The sequence below is a fragment of the Astatotilapia calliptera genome, chromosome 15, assembly GCF_964374335.1.
Source record: "Astatotilapia calliptera chromosome 15, fAstCal68.1, whole genome shotgun sequence".
Taxonomy (NCBI): domain Eukaryota; kingdom Metazoa; phylum Chordata; class Actinopteri; order Cichliformes; family Cichlidae; genus Astatotilapia; species Astatotilapia calliptera.
The window spans coordinates 16,954,250-16,979,453 of record NC_137436.1 but is presented as its reverse complement, the minus strand read 5'-3'; the positions used below and the strand labels follow the sequence as shown (position 1 = coordinate 16,979,453).

At 38.4% G+C, this 25,204-nt stretch overlaps 1 protein-coding gene across 1 annotated transcript in view; it reads right to left on the bottom strand.

Moving 5' to 3' along the window:
- Nucleotides 1-614: 614 nt before the first annotated feature.
- lama2 (laminin, alpha 2) overlaps nt 615-25,204 on the bottom strand; it is a 234,305-nt gene continuing 209,715 nt past the window's right edge. Inside the window, exons 57-73 of the mRNA XM_080290182.1 lie at nt 24,989-25,109; nt 23,694-23,849; nt 22,398-22,451; nt 18,915-19,066; nt 18,632-18,808; nt 16,758-16,929; nt 14,983-15,075; nt 10,652-10,764; nt 8,457-8,550; nt 8,041-8,136; nt 7,548-7,628; nt 6,470-6,547; nt 6,110-6,179; nt 5,819-5,947; nt 5,438-5,568; nt 1,908-2,127; nt 615-1,742 (exon numbers count right to left, since the gene is read on the bottom strand). Of these exons, the coding sequence (XP_080146308.1) occupies nt 1,582-1,742; nt 1,908-2,127; nt 5,438-5,568; nt 5,819-5,947; nt 6,110-6,179; nt 6,470-6,547; nt 7,548-7,628; nt 8,041-8,136; nt 8,457-8,550; nt 10,652-10,764; nt 14,983-15,075; nt 16,758-16,929; nt 18,632-18,808; nt 18,915-19,066; nt 22,398-22,451; nt 23,694-23,849; nt 24,989-25,109 (2,098 nt within the window). The 3' untranslated portion in view covers nt 615-1,581. The remainder of the gene's footprint in view (nt 1,743-1,907; nt 2,128-5,437; nt 5,569-5,818; nt 5,948-6,109; nt 6,180-6,469; nt 6,548-7,547; nt 7,629-8,040; nt 8,137-8,456; nt 8,551-10,651; nt 10,765-14,982; nt 15,076-16,757; nt 16,930-18,631; nt 18,809-18,914; nt 19,067-22,397; nt 22,452-23,693; nt 23,850-24,988; nt 25,110-25,204) is intronic.

Below are 25,204 nucleotides of genomic sequence, written 5' to 3'. Positions count from 1 at the left end.
ACCTTAAGGTCAAAGTCACTGATATTCATAACTTGTCTGAGATTTTTACTAGATGCACCTGTAGTATTGATTTAGACATCGTACACTGCCTCAATCTCAAGTTATTGTGTTCACAAAGTTAACGGCAATACCCTATCAGCAATTTACAGTCAAGAGGTAAAAATGAGTGACTGGCCAAATTATTATGGATCTAACTGTACACTTCCTCGATAAAACCATTTTGTCCCGAGTATCAAATTTTTTATTTTACTTTTATATTTTAGTGATTCGTTAGTGTATGTTCTACATATAGTTGTAAAGCTTTAAGTGCATACTCAAGTTTTGTGGGAGAGATCAAAACACTTAAATGTTTCTTGTGCATTATTGCTTAAAAACATTGATCAAAAATTCAGACGTTCTAAACCGTTTTTTAGAAAAGAAGGTATACGAAGAACAGACAGGAAAAAACAAAAACAAATCCTGGTGCAACTGTTTCCAAGATAAAAGACAAAACTGAACTTATTCAAAACACCAAAAAATATCCCAAAAAGCAGCACCTGAGTACTGTAAGCACATGTATTGCAATGCAGGATTTTAATACTTTAGATGACAAACTGAAACACAGTGAGACTCACTTCATAGCCATTACAAATTTATTGATCAGAGCTTCACATTGTGCGCAGGTCTGATAATAAACTGACAACTTCTTAGTAGATGTTTAAGGTTATATTTGAAGAACTGGGATGGGTGGAGTGTAAAAGCGAAGCTTTCGATTTACCGTTCGATCCACGTCCCTACCCTCATCCTATGGTCATGAGCTGTGGGTAGCGACCAAAAGCGAGAGAAGCGGCAGAAATGGACTTCCTCCGAAGGGTGGCTGGCCTCTCCCTTAGAGATAGGGTGAGAAGTTCAGCCATCCAGCAGGGGCTCAGAATAGAACCGCTGCTCCTCCAAAGGAGGCAGTTGAGGCGATTCGGGCATCTGGCTAGGATGCCTACTGGATGTTTTGGGCATGTCCCACCGGGAGGAGGCACTAGGGCAGACCCAGGACATGCTGGGGAGATTATAACTCTCGGCTGGTCTGGCAACACCTTGGTGTTCCTCTAGACAAGCTGGAGGAGATGGCTAGGGAGAGGGAGGATTCCTTAGGCTGTTGCCCCCACGACTCAGCCCCAGATAAGCGGAAGAAGATGGATAGATTGATGGACGAATTTGGTACTTTAAAAATCACACTGAGCAATAGCATGTTGGTAGCATCAGAATAATTGTTTGGTTAGACTTGTTGTTGTTTATATTTCAATTTGAGTGAAGAAAAACGCTCAGAAAGACATTTTTGATGTTACAATGCAAAAAGTGTAGCTGAGCTGGGCACTTATTTTTTAGGTACTTACACCAAACAAATGAATTGTGAGTAGAATTAATGAATGGCTGTAAAGGTACACTAATTTGGGAATAGTGAAACGTGTCACGAGTTGCAGGACTTAAAAGAGTAATGACTACACAGCTAACACACAAATTCACTCTGAGGAAATGGGTCAACACATAAATTGGCATTAGGTCCCTTGGGAAAGCTGAGACCTTATTGAAAAGCAGTAAGGAGAATTAGGCAGCGACAGCGGGACAGGAAAGAGGCTGGACTCCTCTAATCTCCAGAGCCTTGTTGAAGTGCACCTCCATGGTCTTAGAAGACTTGGTGATCTTCAGGTTTCTTATACAACCATGAAAAGAGGTGCTGGTAGAAAGAGCTGCCTGGTGAACTCCAGCTGAGACAGAAACAAAAACACATAATCAAATTTACTCCATAATCCCTGAACAGGCTCTTCTCCTGTAACAAGTATGTTTTCTATATATGCTAACAACAATTCATATGTGTTGGCATGTTTCTTTACATTTGTCCAAGTATCATTTTAGGTAGGTGGCATTCATACCAGGATATCCTCCAACATATATGGGGTCGCTGGTGTCACAGGTGACAGAGTGTGCATACGGACTGGCTGCATCGCTCTGCTTCCCATCAACCACCAGCTCCAGCTTGTTCCGTTTCTTGGTGGCGGTGACGGAGTGCCACTGTCCATCACAGAAGCCTTCTCCCTGAGGAACGTGCACTGCCGTAAAGCGCCCAGCTCCATTGTCAACATGGAAGAGCAGCTAAGAGGGAGGGAAAGGCACATGGAAACAACAAACAAGCTTACTGCATGTAGTCAAACTAATTTCATAATTCTTCGAAATTCTTTGAAATTAGTTTGTGAAAAGTTTTATAAAGTTTTCACAAAAAATACTAAGTAAAAATTACTTTTTGTGACAAGTTTATGTAAAAAAATAAAATCCTCAATTTGTGGAGATGGACCAAGAACATGTTTGATAGTCCCAAACCTCACAACTGAAAAAGCTTTCTCTCTGGAGGTTTTTTCCCTTTATGTTATTTTTGCTATTTTTTAAGGTTTTTTTAAGATCAAATTTGTATCAATGTCCTTTTCCTCTGAGCAGCATTTATTTTATTTTACAATGGACTAAAATCTTAAAAAAGGACAAGTGTTTAATTCTTCTGTTGCTTCTTATTTCCGGGCCTGCTTCCAGCACAAGGTTTAACATTCCTGTTGATTTTAAAACAGATTTATGTTTTCTTCATTTGAACATACATAGTTTATGTGCTATGGTTATGCTTAGCATTTGAGCACATTCTAATATTATAGTTTAATTTGAAATCTGGTTAGGCAAATCTATTACAAATACAGATATTAGTGTTGATGGGTATTATATGTATATAGGACTGAGTGACCTAAAAAAGTCAGGGGTATTATAATATTTGGCAAAAACTCTGAATCAGTGAGTTTTTGATCATTTCAGTTTTTGGTACTTGATCCTTTGAATCCCTCCAGATTACACTTGGCTACTCCAGAACATCCTCAGTTGTCAGAAGTGCACTACCCTCTTTAATGAAGCTTTTATTAAAAGGGAATTTTAAGTAAATGGTTCTTATGGAAGACTTGAATTGGAATAATTTAAGTTTGCTGTGACTCTCTAAATCAATTTCAGATTACTGACAACTAATTCAAGATATCCAGGAAATTTTTAATGCTAGAACCGCCAAAGAGGTCACTTAGCGTTAACTTATTTATTTATCGCAATCGTTCCACATTAATGTCCAGCAGCTTCGGTTGTTGCTAATGACGACGACCTTCTGTTATGATTTTGTTGCAGAAAGAGCAGAGCCATGGATAATTTTCAAACAAGATATAAAACATGTTTACTGAACAAAATATATATATTAAAAGTCGAGATACTCACTTATATTACAACGTTTACATATGCTGGATTCTTTCTATAACTGAGCACTGAGATTTATTACAAACCTTAAAGCGTTTACCTGCCACTGTACATTGTGTGCTTGTGCTGGGAGGTCTGTTTGTCATTTCATAGCCTCAGCCACTGGTACATTCTTATTTTTAAGGTCTTATTTATATGGTCTGCGCCTGTCTTACTGACTTCCATTAATCAAAAAATTGTGGGAATTACTTTTATTGATTTTTCAGGGTTTATTGGTGATGACATTTATACATTTTGGTTGCTTTTGTATTTTATTTTTATTGTTTTTATTTTAGAGTACTTAACTTGTGTATTTTTTTCTGTGTGTTACCAGTTTTTTGCAACTTCACTGCTGTATTTCTTGCCTAGAAAACTAACACACTTGTAAAAGAGATTTTTGATCTCAATAGTTATACTGTCCTGCTTAAATAAGTAAAAAAGTCAGTGTTTAACCGCTTAATATATCTGTAATATTATAATGTGAGTTTTTAAATATGTGCATTTCACACAAATATTATTCCTTTATACTACAGTCCATTATACTACAGTCAGGTTAGTGAAGTTTTTAAAGTGTGTGGCACGCCCCACTGGAGTTCTGACAGGTGGGGCGCAAGTTACCTGGCAGAAAAGTCATGCAGAACTAATGTTTAACATCAGAATCACTTTTACGGCGGAAAGAAACAAGAAATTTGCAGCAGTTACGTTAATAATATGCGCATCCGCTGCATCCCTGAAAAGCTGCACGCAGCCACGCGTGTAATTCAACAGCCGCAATAAAGAAGTGTAGTGAAAAGTGCGAACATGTGGTTGTGTCTGTCGTCCATCGTTTACAGTGGTGCCAAAACCCAGGATTGGGCTGCATGTTCGCACTATATTGCGCCTGTCGACTTACACACGCGAATGCAGCTTTTCGGCTACAGCCTACACATATCAACAACAACAACAGGACCCAGTTCATTCTGTCCTAAGCTGGGGAGACGTGACTGGGGATGCCGCACAGGTGCGTCCATCTCCCCCGCAGCCACGCCCCAGTCCACGCCCCGCCGCAGCTCTGCTGTCAAAAACAGGCTGACTGCAGCCTTTAAGAGTGAATAGCATTAAGCTCTCACTAAATTATATATTTTTCACCTCTGTTCACAAGTTTCTGGGGATTTCTTTTTTTATAAGACTAAGACTGAATTTTATTTTTCTATGTCTGGCAATGTTCACATTCTGTTTAACTTTTTACCTTTTTGAAGAAGTGGTGCAGACTAAAAGTTAAGAAATAGTTGTTTGAAATGAAAGTTGTTTGTTTATAACAAAAATTACTGAATGATTCATTGTGAATGAGTTTATTATCTAAATAAAGTTGCAGCCAGGCTTTTCTGTCATTATTTTGTTTAGATGGGGCTTGAAAGTATTTCTTCTTGCCACGTGGGGAATGATGTAAAAAGTTTGAGAACCACTGTGCAGTGCAACAGTGGCTGGAAATTGCAACATTAACAAAATTATTAAGACCATGTACAATGAAACTGAAAGCGGCCAATTCAAACATGGCTGCTATGTCTGTGACCATAATTGCACCAAACGGTGTCAGTCTGCAACTGAATGGCTTCAATGTGTTAATTACATGCAATCTGTTTGTAATAATCGCAAATCTGTTACACAGAAATTCACATTAAGTACTTATGTTGAAAGTCCAGCCAGAACTTCATAGATCTGAAACTAAAATTCAGGAGTTCATGATGTCTGTGATTTAATTATAATATGGCAATGGAAGCAGTTGGCAACCGGTTCAGTAGAGTCCCTCAGTGTGTCTAACAACAGGAAACTTATTGTGGAACACGTCACAGACAAATTGCGCTCATTGGTGCAAAGTGACCAAGATTGATTGCAATGTGTTGGCAATTTTTCTGCATTTATAAATCAGACAGTAGCAAAGATTTACTGCTGATAAATCTGTCAGAAATGATTACCCAAAGGTTAAGGGCATTGCATGTTCAACCTCTGGACAACCAGCTGGTCACCACAACTACTTGCATTCAGTCAGCAAAGGTGAAAAAAATCCAGTGCAATCCCTGCTGTTTTTTTCTAGTCACAAGGAGGGTCTTATCCTATATTTACTATACACACTATATTTGGTGCGACTGAGCCATAAATGAGTGTTGCGTACCTTGCCATCGACAATTTCTAGCCCCAGTCCATCATTGCCTTGATTACTGACTGCCAAAAGCACTCCACTGGTTCTGCTGGTTCGGAACTCTAATGCTATGGACACATCCAGACCCACTCTATAGGATGAGACTAGATAAAGACAAAGAGTAACTGTTGGTGAGAAATGGAAGGCACATTTTGTACAAAGACATTCCAATAAGTAAAATTTATTCAGATCAATATATAATAAAATAAAATAAAACAGCAAAAGAACCAAAATCAGGTCATTGCTAGGTAATTTATATGCATGTACAACATGACCAGGAAAAAAATGAAATAAAACAAAAAAATCCCAGCCTTATGTTCCCCTTTCATGTACATGCTCTGAGCGTCATCTCACCTGCTTTTAGAAAGCCAGTGCCCTCAAAATAAGTGCCCGTCTCAGTAGCAACGAAGCACCTTCCAACCATATGACTGGATGTGGGTGTGGCCATGTCTAGTTTAAAGTCAATCATGGACTCAGAAGAACCTTGATAGAACGAGAGCAAGTTAATAAAAACTATTTGGGCACATTCAAAAATAACATCTCGTATATCAAGCTGTTACACTATTCTTTTGAGAAAAAAACACAACAAAACAAAAGAGACATTAAAACCAATAGGCACTCATTAAATACAATACAAACCATTACCTGAAACACCTCCTACAGGGCTTCCAGCCACCCTAAGGTCACGAATACATCCATTGATACTATAGAGAATCTTGATGAAGAAAAAAAAGAGTTGATAAAAATGGCTTTCGTTGAACAAAAATCACTCAAAATCTGACTGATACTAACTTCAGTCCTCGAAAACTGGATAATCATGCTAGAAGTTCTTAATTTTTATACTGAAATGACACTCAAGCTATTTCAGTTAATCGAAAACAACTAAACTGACAACAAAAAAGTGAAGCACCGAAATAAAAATATGATGGCATGTGTTGACATGCAATGAAAGACTTATTACCTATTTTTAAATGGTGTGTGCGTGTGTGTGTGCGTGTGTTTTACCGGTCCTATTCGTTTTGTGGTATAGTTTTGTGGTAATCCGCCAACGTACAGAATCCCCACCACATCTAACAGGTCAGCCTGGCAACAAGAACACAGTTCATTAACGCAATATTTTTGCAGTGCTCACAGTCACTTTGACACACAATTTCATCTCTATTAGTACAGATAATAAAAGCAATTCTGTCTGTCTGCGTCCTACATTATTGATTATTACAATAATGTGTCTCGAGATGACCATGTCAAGGTGATGTAGCAGAGAAAATTGACAAGACACAAAAATACAGCATAAAAATATAAAATTAGAAATGCAAACAGTGAAAACACCCCCTTGCTGGGCCACAGTTTAAAGTCCAAATATGAACAAATATTTCCTCTCCCAATGCAACATGCAAAGAGTCTTTTCTGATGCTTCCTCTGTGATTTTTTTCCTTTGTGCTACGCAGTGTTGTAAAACACTTCATTTTGGTTTCCTGCACTGCTGTGTACAACATCTTTGACATAAATCATTGTGAAACTTTGTGTTAGCAACAGTTTAAGTTCATGATTTACTGAATGACATAATGGCAAGAGTTTGACTACCTCATTGTGACGATAGAGGGCAGAAACAGGACTTGGGCTCAGTGATGCAAGTTCAACTTTTAATTCTAGGTTTCAATGTTATGGAGCTGGTTCTCTTAGCGTGTACATCACTATGGACACTTACGGATTGATGCTTACAGCTTAGATACTCTGTTTAACCTCTTCATATTTCTGAAATATTATAGTGTAAGTTTTTCATAAAATACACGCTGTGCAGCCAGCAGACGCTGCCAACACCACTTCTTTCACGTAAATGTGCTTGTAGCTAGATATCAAACCCCTAGATTGACTTATTGTTTGGCAGGACTGCCAGTGTTAAGAAGCTAGATAAGGAATAACACCTTGGATGTATAAACTTCATTTATAGTACAGGTCCAAGGACTATTTCTGATGTCACTGACAAGTAATGAGTAACGTATGAGAAGCGGAGTTTGAGCAAATTACGGCTTTTGCAGGTCATGCATTGTGTTATGCTACATGTATGAGTTATTCTGAGCACCTTCTTTGGACTTGACATCATTTTTTGGAACCGCCTATTCACAATAAGCGTGGCTCTCTGCCTGTCACGCGTTACGCTGATCTAGGAACAAAAACCAGAGACAGAGAGAGAACAAAAAGGAAGTAGACATGGTGAAGTAACTGAATCACAAGCATCCGATAGTTTCATCAATGACTAAAACGTTGCCTTGGACGCATGAAGACTGACAACTTGTCTTTACGTGCTGTGACTTTTTCAATGTGTTCATTGCAGTGTAACACAAATTGTTATTCCTAATAAGGAAAGTGCAGATTTTCTATTATAAACAATTCTTTTAAGAGCTATAAAACAACAAGCAACAGAACTTTTATTATTGCAGTTAAGCTCTTGAAACAGTAAAGATTTTGAATCTTATCATAATGTTGCATACAAGATGTCATGCAGATCAAATCCAGACAGGAGATGCTGTTCAAATAATTGAAGAAATGTGTTAAAAACTTAAGAACTGTTGTACCTTATGCCAGCTTCCATCATTGATGGAGTATGGGACACAGTCAGATATGTTTCCATGGCCAAGATCATAACCCAGACAAACCTGACCATTCTTGATCTTAAAGAATAAAAAAGGGTTTTCATGATAGATGAAGGAGAATAACAAGCAGACATGTAAAACAGAGTACATACAGCTTTAGCCTCTATACAGTTCTACAGCACAGACAGAAATCAAACTGGAAATTTATCAGGCGAAACCTTTTAAGTTGTAAAAGCAGTTCAGAGTGTGTACCTACTGGGCCTAATTTGGAAATCAAACACACAAAGAGCAAACTTTATATCCCTTTATGAGATTAAGTCTTAAACTAAAAAAATACTACAGGACAAACAGCAGTAGAGAAACAACTAAAAACACCTGCCAGTGTATTAGATAGTTACCTGTATGGAAACAAAGTCAGCATGGTTGATTCTTGCCATGTAGAAAATAAGACCGGATGACTCCTTTGTCCTCAGCTCAAACTCAATTTTCAGTCTGTGGAGAAAAAAACCCCACAACAAACAAACACAGGAATACATTGTAGTACAGTTGCAAGACAGGGTTTCTGAATTGTCAAGGCAAACAGGATCTGACTAAACTGATGACACACTTGTATTTTTTGTAATCACACAGACTCAGACCAGAAGAAAGAAAGAAATGAACCTCTTCATTAATGATTTCTCTTAAGGCTAACTGGAGAGAGGGAGGTGGCTGTAGAGCTGTGAGGCTCTTTAAATAAAAACATGGAGTCTTCTTACTGACATCGCCTGCTCTCTAAAGAAAGATACGTCGGTTTGAACCAAGGACCTAAAAGGAGCATCATAGAAAAACTGTATGTGAAGCATCAAAAGCATATTTAAGTCCCTGGGTGTTTAGAAATCCACAATAAGAAACTGTGTATAAATAGAGGAAATACAGGACTGTTGCTACTCTCCTGGAAGCTGGCATCCACCATATATCCTGAAGTCCTAGTGAAGAAGAACTCAAGCATAACAGGAAAAAAAACAGATGCATAAATCATTACAACTTGCTAGAGTTCACATTTAGAATTTAAGTTAATGAAAACCATTGCACGACCACATTGTGGCATGTTTTAGGTTTGCAAGAGATCTTTCAGGCTTTGCTACTTAAGCACCTGGATTCCTTGCAATCATTGTGCCTTGTAGCCTGTGACTCTGAAGTTACTGTAGGAGCAGTCCAAAAAGATCACAACCTAAAGCAACCATGAACAGCCTAAAGAACAAATGAATGGTTGAAAACAAAGAAATAAAGAGTCAAAAAAGCCTACGTGAAATATGTGACTGATGCTACTGATGCAAAAAGACATTACTAAATTCTAATACTAAGAGTTCGCGTGAGACAGGAAATCTTAAAGGACTGTGACCAGTTTCTGTTAATATCTTAGTCAAACGATTCGATTGATTGAGATCAGGGCATACAGCATACAAAATAATGTCTAGTATGTTCTTTGACTGTACCATTTCAATATTTCAAACCATATTTTACACCCCAAAGATTTACATTAGTAATTGTCTTTAGTTCTGCATAGCCTTGATTATTACAAGAAGTGTTTCTAAGGACAAACTTAAGTTTGAAGAGTTCAATATCTGAGTCAGGTTTGTGTTTTCTAGCACTGACAGATACACAGAGTAATGGATACATGGTGATTTACTTGGACAGCAGGCTGCCTTGCAGCTTAGGGAGCATGTGAAGTAATTAAATGTTACAAGTGTGATTCTTAAAACAGTCAGAGACACTGCCCAAGACACAAATCCCTTGTTTGCACAGACCACCAGGACAACAACTAAAGCATACTCAGACCTTCGCCTTGTTTGTAGAGTGTGTTTTTTTTGTTACTGTCAGTTTGCTGTGGACCAGAAGGGTTGTTCTGACGGCTGGTCCAGCCAACATGTTCATTTTTTTAAGATGTTGTTTCTTATACAGTAGATTTTGACCCGGTGTACACCTTTCTGTTTGTAGGAATCACATCCTGCCAAAACTACCGCTCACTTCTGCTTTTTATTTATTTATTTAGAAATGTGCTCCGTACTGCAGATCACACACACGTATCTGGGGTTGCTATGTTAACTATGTTACAGGTGGTGGGGTTATCCTGTAGCTACATTTGTAACTGGGGTGACTAACTTTTACAGTATTTTCTTTTTATGCTGCTTCATCCAACTATGTAATTATTCAGAAAAACATTAAGGGCATATCATCTGTAATAATGACATACTTACAATGTGCTTCAAATGCACACAGTTCTACTTGCATATTACAATTTCTTACTAAGGTGATCATGCAACTGTTACTTTATAATATTTGAATATTTCCTCCCATTGCACATTTTTCTTTACAGTAAATAATTTGCAATAAACTCAAATTGATTGAGATGAATATTTTCATTGCAATTACATCCAAGTTTCAGACAATACTACAAAGGTTTGTCTCATCTATGACAGCTACTGCATAACTCCACTGTAAAAACCTAAATTCCACAAAGCAGCACTGTCTACATGTTTGCCAAGAACCATTAAAAAAATAAATAACTCAAATCCATTATTCATTTGAAAAAGCTCATTTGCTTTGAACATACTTGTCTCTGACATTGTTGTCATCAAAGGCGAAGCTCATGTGGCTGTTTCTGGTCAATCCAAACTGATAGGCCTTCTCAAGTGCTGCTGGGGCCACAGCTGATGCACATGATTCCTGGAGATTGGGACATAACATGTCAGTTACAGTGACAAGGTCTCACCGCACCGCTTCAATTGGCTCTTGTCAACGTGAACCCTAACACCCAGGCAGAACACATGCCAATCACACTAATAGGGTTCGTTCTTCTGATCTGCAAGGGCTCGCAGGGTTGGCAGGTCACGATGATGCACCAAACAGGACTTTACATAAGAAATCATTGAAAATGTTTGAAAAAAAATCACTTTAAAGGCACAGTAGTTTTTAGATGCGGTATTTATGATGTAATTTTAAAACTCTAATTTAAACAATACAGTCAATTAAAAATATTCTGATTGTCAAACACAGTATAGTCCAGTATAACATTCTCAATCTTTTGCACTGCTGCTATGTTATGGACCATGAAACCCAAGGTGTGCGTATCATCATAGGTAGGTTCAGATCCTTCCAATAAGCCTGTGGTTAAGTGGTTAAGAAAACGGGAGACTGGATGCTTGTCATGCTTATCAATTATGTTCTTCATCACATCAAAACAGCTGGTCACATGGCAGATTTGGTGTTTTGCTATGGAACATGGAATCGTCTAATTTTTAGGACCCCTGTGCATGTTTTGATTTCATCTAAACCAGGCATCACAGCTGTTTTCTCTTAATAATAATAATAATAATAATAATAATAATGGATTGCATTTATATAGCGCTTTTCGAGGCCCTCTTTACAATTCCACTATTCATTCTTGAATTGCTTTAGCTGTATATTATTTTAGTAACTTATTCAATTAGTGTTTATGTGCTCTCTCTTCCCGCACTCTGCAGTTCAGTCAACAACCACCAGGTGTCATTGTTGTATCTCACACCATCTTATTTTAGGCCTTCCAAGACATTTCTCTTTTCTGCTTGCTTCTATTTAATCCCTCCTCACTCTTATACCTCTTCTCCTTTTCCTCCTTGTCAAAGTCTTTATTTTTCCCTAATTTCATGATGCCCACCTATCCTCCCATCTGCTGCTTTCATTTTCCCTCCACTCCTGCATACTTTTATCTTGCTTCTTCATTTTCCTTACTTTATTTATTCCTTCCGTTGTCCTCACTTTTACAATTACTTTATTTCCCCACAATTATTCCCTCTGCTTTCATATTTTCCTATACTAGCATCAGATGCAACTTTACTTTGTTGGTTACTCTAAAACAATATCCAATTTTACCTTCTCCTTTTTAAAAAAAATGATACCTCCTTTATTTTTGTCTGCTTGTCTCAAAACTCAAAACATCTGTCTTTTTCCCCCTATAATGCTCATCTTCACTGGTTTATATTTCTTATTCATTTTTTCAGTCTAAGTCTCCTGTAGTATTCTTCGTCCTTTGTGCTCCCATCATCTGCTTTACCATCTTTGCCTCTCCTCCCACCCACCCAGTTTTCCTTTCTTCCCTCTCCTCCTGCTGTCTGTACCAGCATGTACCGATAAATCCCACTCATTCCACATTCTTTTACCGTACATGGTTTTTCTTCTGCTTTGTTCTTCCCAAACTGTACTGATCTTCTATTTCCCTCAACTTTCTCCACTTTTCTACACCTCTTTTTTTGGCTTTTACTTACCAAACCCTCTGCTCCCATCGTACCCTCCTGTCATTGTCCTCTCTCTCTACTTCTTGCTTTACTTCTTGTCCTTGGCCCTTATCTGTTTCCCTCTATTTTTTATTATCTTACACTTCTATCTTGTCTCACTTACAGTCACCTGAAGTCCTTCCGTTTTGCTTCTACTTCACTTTGTTACCTTGTATCACCTCTAATAGTCTCTCCAGATCTAGACTAGTCTTCTGTTCACACCTCAGTATCTGGTCTTTCCTTTGTCCCCCCGCCCCCTAATTCCCCCCCCCCCCTTCCAAAAGCTTCACCCTCTAGTTTGTGTCTCTCCTCTTTTGAATATACAGTAATGCCTATTAAGTGATAAAGGTACTTTGCCATACTTCAAGTGTGAGTGCGTGACAAAGTTAGCAAGAGAGAGAGGACCTGAGACGACTGAGTGTATGTGTGTCTCAATCTCCAATCCTCTCTTGTTCCCTTTCAAGTGAAGACATTCCCCACACCGTGACCTTGCTTTGTTACAGCTGACACTCACCTCTTATCACTCTCTGTCCCCATATCCGCTCCTCCTCTTCAACCTCAGTCTTTTTCCTCTTTCTTATTCTTCCCCTATCTAACAAAAGGCAGACGTCACTTGCTCAGAAGTCCTTTACTTCCCTCTCCTTTCATTCTTTTCCCACTTCCTCTCCTCCGTCTTTCCATTAAGCCAACAAAAGCTGAGCGCCACTCTGTTCAGAAAGACTCTCCCTTTTCGTTGCACCTTTTCTCTCTTCCCTCTTGTCTTTCTTCTATCCTTTTCCATCCTCCTCTTCTTCCCTTCCTTTCTCTCATCCCTTCTGCGTATTTCCATTAAGCTAACAATGGGAAGACGGTCTTCCATTCAGGTCTTTGGTTGGAGGTCACACCAATAGAATCTGTCCTTTAGCCAGAAATTTACGTGTGTGTATATATATATATATATATATATATATATATATATATATATATATATATATATATATATATATATATATATATATATATATATATATATATATATATATATATATATATATATATATATATATATATATATATATATATATATATATATATATATATATATATATATATATATATATATATGTGTGTGTGTGTGTCTGTGACGAGTGAAGATGAGCCTGTGTGTGTAGGTAAGAGTTTCCACCACTTTCTATAGTTATAAAGTCTATACTGTGCTTACTGTATTTCAGCCACTGGAAAAAAGTTTTTAGGAACAAGAACTGCAGAACAAACTGATCTGGGATAATAGCTTTACAGGTGTAAAATACATACTACTTATGTGGTAGTTTGCTGGTCTGGAGCATTCAGGTACGTGTTAAAAACAATGGCACAATCACAGGAGTGAAAATTCCCCTCTAGGTCCAACTGCGCAATGTTTAGAGAAAGTGAAGGAAAAGAGAAAAGACTTAACAAGTATGGCTTATTTGGAACGGTTGTCAGGAAAAAGTCTTAAGCTTGCAACTGCAACAGGAAAGCAATCCCAAGCACAGCAGCAAATCTACAACAGAATGGCCGAAGAAGAAATGAACCAAGATGTTGCAATGGCCAACTCAATGACCAGACCTCAACCTGACTGAAATGCTATGGTGGGACGAAGAGAAGAGTGGGCCAGGATTCCTCCACAACAATGTGAGATACTGTTAAATGCATATAGATGATTATTATTCCAAGGTATTGCTGCTAAAGGTTGTTCTACAAGCTACCAAGTCACGATGCGGTCATTCTTAGTCTTTCACAGGAGTACCCAGAATCCTGTGAACCTTTGTTTTTTTCTGTTTATTTAGTTTTTATCATTCATGCGCTCTTTTTTACCATGAAAACAGAGACATTTCTCAATTTGATTATCTCAGGTCTTTCAGATTTTCCCTGCCACGCTGTCTTTAAATGAAACTGAATCCCAGAGACCACAAAATTGATGGAACACACAAAATAAATGCTGAACACTCCCCTCAGTGAATGTCATCTCTTTTGCCAATGCGTTGAAGTCAGTCAACAAGGTTAATTTCAGCTGATAAACTGGTGCATCCCAAACTATAACAGATACACCATCGGAATATCAAACAAGAAAGCCCCTCTTCTTCTCAGTACCTAATGTTAAGGGCTCTCGAACAAAGCACTTAACCCTCAGCTGCTCTGGCAGAGGTGGTCAGTCACTGCCAGTTGAGGGCTGTGTTTGCACCAATTTCTCTGCCTGGCCTCAAGTAGCAGACAGATAGAAGAGAACCTTGGGTCAGTCTCATGATAACTTGTTAGCCTAAGGCCAAAGAAGGAATGATGCCATGGGTGGAGTAAACACAAGGTTACTCTCCAGTCCACTAAATCTGTGTCTGAGAATAGTTACCAACAACTGTTTAATGTCTCTCTCTCTCTCTCTGAATAGTGTCTGCTAACTAGCGCTTCTAGAAAATAATACAGTTTTTATTTCTGAAAGATTAAATTATTTATTTGTCATCTTCTCTTTTTTTTGGATCATGTCTTCAGTATGAATGGACAAGTTTTGGGCTTGCAAGCCACAGAGGAAATCACAAAATCTGAGTGACACAATCTTACACTTGACTTAATAATAGCAAACCAGTACTGAGTTCGTGTGTTTGCATGTGTGTGTGTGTACCACATCTGAGCTGGGTTTCTGTTTATCACTGGACGGTGCTACAGTAGCAGGTGCACGGGTTGCAGCAGCAGGTAGGGAAGGGGACATAGCCTCCTGCAAGTCAGCAGTTGGAGAGTTGGAAGGAAGCAGATTAGTGGCAGCCAGAGAGACAGAATGATGACAGAGCAGATGATAATGCCAAAAAGCAACGGTTCCCATTCCTTATAGACTCTTACCATAGTTTCTTCTAACAGATGAATAGATCAAGGCCTATTTCTAGTTTTTTGGGTTTTTTTAAAGAAAAAGTCTAATTTTGCAGCTGAAAATATAGCCTGTTTAACATTATTAATGTTGCAGCTCAGTGTAAATGAAGGAAATTATAGACCTGAGATTTAAAAAGCTAATTAGAGGCAGTTGTCACATTATCAATCAAAATGCAAAGAGAAAAAGGAAAATGCTCAAATTAAAGTCTGAGTTATATTTTTCAGAGGTTCACTGAGGCCTATGGAGCCTCTTTGACCCCTCACTTGGTACTCGGTGACTATCAGAAGAATCACAAATACAGAAGCCGTGACAGAGAAGTGGGAAGTAAAGACGCTCTTTTCATTCATACGCATGCTGAGTTGTTGTGTTCTGTCAACTGTGATTCAACCAGTGTTTACTTCTTCATTTTGACAAAATCCTCCTACTGCTGATGAAAAATTCATGTCACAACCTGTGTGCAGAGCTCCATTGCTTAATCATTTGAAAACAATGTGCTAATAGCCAAAATTGTGCCGTTCAATTTTTTAAAACTGTTTTTCGATAGTGAAAACATGTCAATATTTTAACAGTGTTGTATCCAGTACAAGACAAAAATGGCAGTAATGATGTTTTCTATAGTATCTGCTGTATACTACATTATGATGTTAATTTAACAGACTTCTCTAGGAGTCAAGAGTCTTAACAAAGCACCAAACAAACAAAGCATGACATATATAAATACACATAAAAAAACCACCCTAATAACACTTAATGTGTAGATGAGAACTCAGAACTGTGGCTTTTACAGCCTGCAGTCTAAATCATAAAATCAGATGAATTCTCAGCCCATAAAGCAACAAACCAGAATTATAGCTAGGATAGGAGAGTTCTTTGGCTCTGTGCTTGAAGATCAATGTTCCTTAAGAGGTGTAGTTTAGCAGCTAACTGGGTAACTGATAACCTATGCCTGCTGTAAGCCATATATGTGAAATATATCTTGCCTAACCCGGTGCTAAGAGTGTAAAAATGACTGACTTTACCGCCTGCCAGCTTCTTAGAATAGTGGCTAAATGTTAGCTCAGAGTGTTTGGCTCCTCTGCACTCATAAAGCATTAATTGTATGCACAGTTAGCCTAGCATAACGCCATGGCTCCACTCTGTATGACAGGCTGCCAGGGCTGGCGTTTAGTGACTCAAGGCTAAAGGGACTATAAAGAAAAGTTAATGGGCTGTACAACTGCTGTGTGATGAATTGCTAAGCTAACACGGCAGGCCATGGCTGCATTTCATCAGAGAGAGAAAGGGAGTGAGAGTATATTCTGAATAACATAGTCAGAAAAATAGCACTGTAGCCCTGTAGGACAGCTGTACACAGGTGAATGTGTGTCTTTTTACTACACTGTGTTCTATGTGCCTAACATGCACATAATTATTTGTTTTTATATTTTGAAAATGTTCAAACAGTCTAAAACAGGCTGACTAACAAAAACAATGGCCATTACAATTTACTTAATAGTTGTAACATCCTTCATTAGTTGCTATATTAAACTTACAGCAGGAGGACTTGGACGTGGTGAGATGGGGGTTGAGGGCTCTGAATCCTCTTTTTCTTTCTCGAGCTCCTTCTCTGCTGGTAGAGGAGGTGGAGGTGGCGGTGGGGTGAGGTTCGGGCACTGACCAATTTCAGCATTCTCAAAGGAAACAGGCTGAGCGAAATCTGACAAACTGAGAGGGGAACAGGCAGTTAGATGTAAAAATCATGTGCACAGCAGAATTAAATAAATCTGTAAGTATCAATGTTTGCTATGGTTTATTATTTCAAGCCTTAATTTCATTTTCTTCACAAAATAAAGTAGATATTTAGTATTTTACATATACAAATAAAACTGCAACTAAGAAATATCAGGCTGAAATGACTATCATCACTGTCGCGTGTGGTGGATTCCCTGCTGGTGAATAAAAACAACAGGCCTGACATGCACATAATTTTATGGCTAAATCAATTGAGCATAGTCTTAGATCAGGCAGGCCACAAAACCAAGTTTAGCCCCAAAACCAAGTTTAGCCCCTGATTCCAATACATCAACTGATGCCAGCTGATTCAGTTTATACACTTCCAAGTATTTATACATATATTTGTTTCACACAGGGCACATTTTTTAAGTAGCTATTCGCCTGTCTCCACTTGCTTTTTTCTCTTCAAGGCACTTTGCAACCAGCTTCACCACGAGCCTCTCACATCTTTTGTCACCGATCCCTGTTCTGCTCTGTTACATAACATTACTTTAGATGGATATAACATTTTCTTTGACAAAAGTGGTTCTGCCTTAGATACAATACCAGCAAAAAACCAACGAAAGACTAAACAATCCCTGTTAGCCAAACGCTTAGGCTTCAGAATGCTCTAAAAGCTCAGCTTACAAGGGTTTTTCCAACTCCTGCTCTCATCATTTAGATACATATGTGTGAGCAGAGCATTCGCACTCAGGCCTTTCATTTGGATGGGACTGCCAACCAGATCTTTATGGCTTAAAGCAGGGGTGTCCAACTCCAGGCCTCAAGGACTGGCGTCCTCCGGGTTTTAGAGCTCACCCTGGGTCAACACACCTGAATCAAATGATGATTTCATTACCAGGCCTCTGGAGAACTTCAAGACATGTTGAGGAGGTAATTTAGCCATTTAAATCAGCTGTGTTGGCTCAAGGACACATCTAAAGCCTGTAGGACACCAGTCCTTGAGGCCTGGAGTTGGACACCCCTGGCTTAAAGGGAGGTTGTCCTAAAGGGGAGAGGTTGTTTCAGACACTGAGTGAACTGACAGACAGGCACGCAGATGTAAGCTTAGAAAAGGTCGGGGTGATAGGGCTGAAATGAAGGGAACGACGCAATCATAAACAGACAAAGACGAGGTGGTGTAATCTGAGTTATGAGCATGTTTATGATGCTGGACAGTTCAATTACTGCTGTTCAGGCAGAAAGACGGGCTTTATCATCATCAACACCACCAGCACGACCGTGACCTGCTGCAATTGCATTAACTACACTTTAACCTGTCAGTGTATAATGTCTATGGTGATCATTAAGACAGTAAGTACAGTGTTTAAATATGGATCAAACAGGTTTAACGGGAACATTTTAAACATAATGTAAAGTGAATTAGTACTTTCACCCATGTGTGATCTCAACATCGTAGGAGACAGAAGCATTTCTAGTGGCAGATCCACACTGTTTGTATCCAATTTTTTTAAAAGCTAACTTAAAAACAAGTCTACAGCCTAAACAAGCATTTCAATAAACTGCTGTTAATCATCTTAAAAAACACCAAACACTCTGCTGTTCAACTGAAGATCATGCCTGCATCAAATAAATTTGTAGAAAACAAATCTGTTCACAGTTATATCTGACAGAGTGACAAAGTTTAACATACACAGCATTGATCATGAGGTTCCATATGCATCCTTTGAAGGGGATGTTGGCTCTGTTGGAGGTCTGCTCTACTTCTGCGGGAATACCACCAAGGAAGATACGCTGCAAGTTCAATGGCTGGTCATTGGGAAGCATACCCTGCATCCTGGCTTCATCGTCCACGTGGACTGCAAAAGATCTGTTGGAAAACAAAGAAAAATTCCAAAATGAGGAAATGGATTATAACACACAATAAAACATCTTCAACAGGAGTTTGTTACTTCATAACAAAAACAAACGCTAACCTGCCAGCTAGCCTCTCTATGCGGAGTGTGTGCTCTCTGCCATCATTCAGCGTGCCTTGTTCAGGTCGTCTGGTGGCTTGTCGCCGATTGTGGCTGCCGGTAGACACTACGACTTCCAGCGAACCTCTGGTCAGCATGACTGAGAGGTAGGGCTGCCAGAGTTGGAGATAAACTTTATTAACAGGGTCAACATGTACATTCAAACTAACCCTAGGAGACAGAATATGGTAAAGTTCAAGTAAATTTGCATAAGTAAATGCAAAAGGACTTTATGTTTTTAAATTCAGTACATTCAGTCCAGTGTAATATATCAGAAACTTTATTTTGATGAGTAGAAAATGACATGAAAATGTAGGTGTTTGATTACAGATTATTTCTTAAAAACACACAGGGGAACTGCAACAACAACAATGTTGTTTTAGCTTCTAATCCATTTATGTTGTTTTAAAGAAGACACACACACACACACACACACACACACACACACACACACACACACACACACACACACACACACACACACAAATAAATAAATACCTAAATGCACATTTGGTTGTAACTCTATATCCACATTGTGCAAAAAGAAAAAAGGGAAAGAAAGGGTATTGGATGAAATGGACAGAAAAAAAAAACGGGAGGCAAAACAGAGTGAGGATTAGAGCAGAGAAAGGGTAGGGGGAATGGCGAGGTGAATGCAGGGAGATATATGGTATATAGAGCAAAATTGGGGGGAAATAAGCAAAATAAAGGAAGACGAGGGGAGTGGGGAGGAAAGGATAACAAGAGATGAGAGGAATGGAGAGGACAGGATAATAGGGGGAAGAGATGAGAGGGCAGAGAGCAAAACAGCAAGCACGATAGAGATGGCGAGAGAGAGAAAGAGTGAGACAGACAGAGAGGTGCTAGAGAGCAGTGGTGCAGGGTCAGGCTAATTTGAATTTTAATTCACTGTGTGCCAGAGGGCGAAGTGGGAGACAATTTACCACCTGAAAATGGAATTTCAATTTGAGGTCGGGGACAAATTGAACTGAGATGTAGGTACAACATGGCTCTCGCCGCGCCATCTCACACTCGTACATGGGTACAAAAGCACACCCGCGTGCGTACACACACACACTCATGCAGACTCACATACAGGTGCATTTTACAAGAATGTGCACAAATACAACATTCATGCAAAACATGGTATGCTTTTCTGCATTTCTCATTCGATATCTTGAGTGTAAAGCTGAAGCAGGTAGAACTGTGCAGTCCATGTCTTTCAGGTCAGGCCTATTCAATATGTTTTTCCACATTTTATGAGACATCTAATGTCTTAATTAAAAACAAAAAGTAATGTGATATCTCGAGGCTAGTGCAAAAAACTAGTGCAATCATTCAGTGGATAAGAAGGAAAGATAAAGAGTTTTGATCTCCAGTTTGTATAAAGAAAATTCTCAGTTGTTTTGAATGAGTGAGGAACTCTTAGATGTACCTCAAAACTGTCATCATCATTTTACCATCTCTCCTCCCTTTGTGCATATCCTGACTTTTCCCATAGACTGTATATAAACGACGGAGATAGCACACGTGCACATTCTTTAGCATTGCCAACATGGGGAAATTCTTCAAGTTAAAACAGGAATTCATAAAAGTCTAAGCAAAAAAAAAAAAATTGATACTGTTCACTATATCCTCAGTAAACACATTCCTAGTAAGTTTATACTGTCAATCACTACTCATGTGAAATATTGAATGTACAACTATAGTGAAAATCTGGTGAAAAAAACAGGGTATAATTCAGGAGTGTGGCTATATTTTGACCGACAGGTTGCAACAGTACAGTTTTGCAGGGCTATTAGTTTTCATTTGAACCCTTTAAGACCGGTTGAAGCGGGCACGCTCTGTTTTGCGTTATTTTCAGTTTTCCAGCAGTATATAAAAATTGGTGTATCTCAAAAATCCAACTATGAAGACAGTAAAAAATAAATTTCCTGTGGTGGGAAACTATTTTGTGCAACTTTTTTGTATTTACAGTTTTGAGGGACAAACCTCTTAAATTTCTCTAACTAGAAATATATGTAAAAAAAAACAAAAAAACAAAAAACAACAACCCTAAAACGATTTTCATTTTTTTGTAGTTTATTGCACTTTCTTTGCAATTTATGTAGTTACTATGGCCTTAATGCATACATATTATTAAAATTTGGTATATGACAGTTGTATTGATGTATAGCAACTTGAAATGCTCCCAAAAATGTCACTACAGCATGTAAAAATATAAAGATAAGTTCTGGCGGACTTGGCTCTATGGTCTTAAAGGGTTAAAGTCGCCGTGGTTCAAATGCTTACAAATATTCTGTGACGTCATGGTGGTCTCCATCTTTTACCTACAGGTGATTATTTGTTTTTCTTTCTTTATTGGCCAGCTTAAAAACAATCTACTGTTTTTCATCTAAGATATTCTTCCACCTCTTTTCTTCTTACCTCTCCTCTGTGCCCGTCCTTTCATTTTTTTGCTCCCAGCTCTTTTCATTTTTTCAATTTTTGTTCTCTCCCACAGCAGACTATCCTCCCCATCATCTCATTTCCGTTCTTTTTAGCTTTGTTCTTACTTCTCTATCCTTATTTTCACCTCTAAATCTCTCTCCTCCATCCCTCCATCCTTTGTCTCCTGTCCCCTTCTCTCTGTGTCCCTCTCTAAAACAGCCATTAGTCAGGGCCAAGTTGAGTTGATGGTGTTTTTAACCTCGCTTAACCTTTCTCCACACACGCACGTACAGAGGCGCACACACACACACAAATGCTGTGCCTGCCAGCATAGTTAGCAAAAATAGATTTATGTGCCTAACAACCAGTGATGATGGATAAGCTAGAGGTAACCCTCTGTCCTCTCTACCTCTCTCACACACAAAAACACGACACACATTTAAATTTGCACGCGTGTGAGTGCCATCCTCACACCTGATATGACACACAAACCCCTTACGTGCACATACAAACACACACAGCTGCAAATATGACATGCTGCCCATGGTGTTTTCAGGGGAGTTAAAATAATGGATTTAATTATTTAGCACTGGCTAGGGTTGACAGGCATGTGTGCACATGTGTGTGTGCACGTGGAAAAAAAGGTGTTTCAGCTGTGAAACAATCTAATCAGTGTAGTTGCCAACAGAGTCAAATCTCATTAATATGCACTCATGGAAACTTAATTCACTTACAGAAAAGTTGCTTGTGTGACTGTGTGGACGCACTGGCAAAGTCAGCTAAAAGCTAAGATCGCCACTATACAATGAACCTCCACAACAGCTACTAAAGGTGTGTATGAGTCTTTGCACATCTATGGGTGTGTATAAGTAAGAGTGTGCATTTTGGAAAACAACAATCCCATTAGCTCAGTTGCCAAAAACTGCAAATCTCATTAATATGCACTTATGTAACTGCCATTCACTTAGGCAAACAAGACAGCATTTGGGTCCAAACTGTGCATGGTGAACCCACCTCTCCTGACTGTCTTCTCTTCCTCTTGGACTTTGAAAGGCTTGTGGAGCGGGCCTGGATTGGAAAGATATTCAGAACAATGTTATTGTGCACAGATTCTTCCAATAAGTTTTCTGATACTGCCTTGGTAGCACTCTCTAATAATGTCACACTATTAAGCATTAGTACGGTATTGGGAAGTGCTTAATTTATTGTTTACATACATATTACTCCGCCTTGGTATGTCATTTATAAACAGAGATGTTTATCTATCTGCTACTCTTACACCATGCACAGCTTTGAGTCATGAATCATGATCATATATCTGTATTTATAAATGGCCTTAAGGAGAAATAATGCTGTATCAATGATGAATTAAGCACTTGCTAACACCTTACTAATAGCTTCACAATGCTTTATCATAAAGTGCTATCATTACCTAATGGTACAGTTACACTGGATTACTCACTTGAGTAATGCGATTACTCAAGTGAGTCACTTGAGTCCACCTTGACCAGACTGAAAACACTCACACAGATTGGCAAATTATTGCCATAAATTTATAGACGCAGACAGTTTGCGATCAATTTGTAGCTCAGCTGCTCTGCAGCTGTTTGTATTACAATTTCAATGCAAACGCTCACAATAGTTTTGGCTTTGCTGTTTTCCATAGTTTAACTGTACCATAAAAGGGGCAGATGTGCAAGAAACTTAACCAGAAAAAACTGAGCTTGCATTACAAGGTTTTTAATAGAAGCCATATTATTAGACAACAGGCACGCTGTTATGTTACCATGCACACACTGGCAAATTTTGTCACTACACAGCAAACATTGTTTTAACCCTTTAAAGTCAAATGGATGTTTTCGAAATGTTTCTTTAGCACAAATACAAAGATGGACTGAAACAATATACCAAACAATTTTTATATTGTATTTCACTTCCATACTACATAAATTCTATATATGTACTATATTTAAAATAAATGATTATACTGTACATTCTTGCAGTTTTATTAGATTTTATGGCAATTATTAACAACAACTTAACAATTTTTTAACTATTTTCTGAAAAAATATTGAACACAAACTGGTGACAATAGAGAAAGATTTGAGTGATTAGTGGTGAATGAGTATTTAATTTCAAATGAAGCTACTCTCCATATTACACTGTTCCCCACCCATGAGAAATATCTTACAACTATAACAGAATGAGGAACTTGATCAACTCAGATTTAAGAAGTATATTGTATTGGAGTGACTCAGTGAGTAAAACAGATGGACCAAAAAAAAAAACCCCTAATAAAATAACAATAACCTTCTGTTTGTTTGGTGACCCTCCGCCTACTGCCAGCAGTATGGTCCCAGTGTCTTCTAGAGTGCTGAATGACAGGCTGATCTCTGTGTCAACGGCCAGCGACAGACCACTCAGCTCCATGTATCCTGGCTTAGAGAAACTGACTGTGTGCAGGTTCTGCAAACAAAGAAGAAACAGTTTCACTTGACATGTATTTTGTCAATGGACAGATCAGTTATTTAGTTCAGCACCGTTCATCATGCCTACAATGCAGAAGTCAAACAGAAAAGAGTAAAAACGACTACACAAGTCTGAATGTAGTTGATCAAACTGATATGACTTTCTGATATTTTAGTCAAGGTTTTTCAAAGAACAGCAACACATTTTAGTGGCACGCTGTTTCACACAGACTTTCTGGTGCATCATCATCCAGCTTTCCTTTTGTTACGGTAGTTGTAAAAATGAAATTCTCCCCCTCTATTTAACATACCTACTACCCACATGTGGTTTTATTACTTTAATAAGGACTTTTTCTTTCTTTCTTTCTTTTTTTCTTACAACCACTAACTGCCTACATCTAACCTTAACCTGACTTTATACTATGCTTAAACTAAGTCTTTATTTTAAATCATTCACATAATAACGACTTGCTTTTTTCCAAAAGACGAAGGTCCCCAGCCTTTGACCTCCTCTCTACCACCACCACACGGAGAAAACAAGAGAAAGACCTTCAGCAATCTTCTTCAACATTCTCTGGGCCTTGATACGCTTTGGCTGCATTTTTTTTTATAAGTAAATGAATAGCACTAGTCATGGTGAAAACCTTGCATGGCTGTTGAAAGCTCCATGAGTGTGTTTGCATAATAGGCTTGAAAGATTAAAATATAAAAAGCAATTTAAGAAGTGTGTATATTCTTACAAATGCACTGATTAATACATAATGCATAGTTTGTGTCTGTGAGAGGAACATGAATATGAAAGGGTACTGCAGATTAAACACGTCTGTGCCTTTTTATTTTATTCTTTGTGCGGAAACCATCTTCCTACATAAAGAAGCAACCGAGTGAAAGGCAAATCAGAATGAAAGTGACATGTGCTGTTGAAAAAAAAGCTGTAGAATTTCAAGGTCATCCAATCAACAGATTTTAATGCCTTTTCAGATTCCCCATTTAGTGGATGTTATGTTAATTATATGTACATATTCGCCGACCTGACCCATTCACACATCTCTCTCTATATATGGCAAATCTAAAATATATAATACTGCAACCAGAGGGTCAGCAATCATACGGGATGTTTCATAAAAGCTCACTTACCTCTACATTACATCCTTTAGTCACACCAGTATAATCTGAGCTGCTCAGAAGGTTATATGGCGTTCTGGAGATTTCAATGTCCCGAAGACAGCCCGCATACCTCTTCAGAATGACCTCTGACCTATATGAAGTGTAAGACAGTTTTACTTTGGAGTATTCAATAATCATAATAATGGTCAGTCTGCTCTTGTAGAAGTGAATTACTGCAGCAGTGAA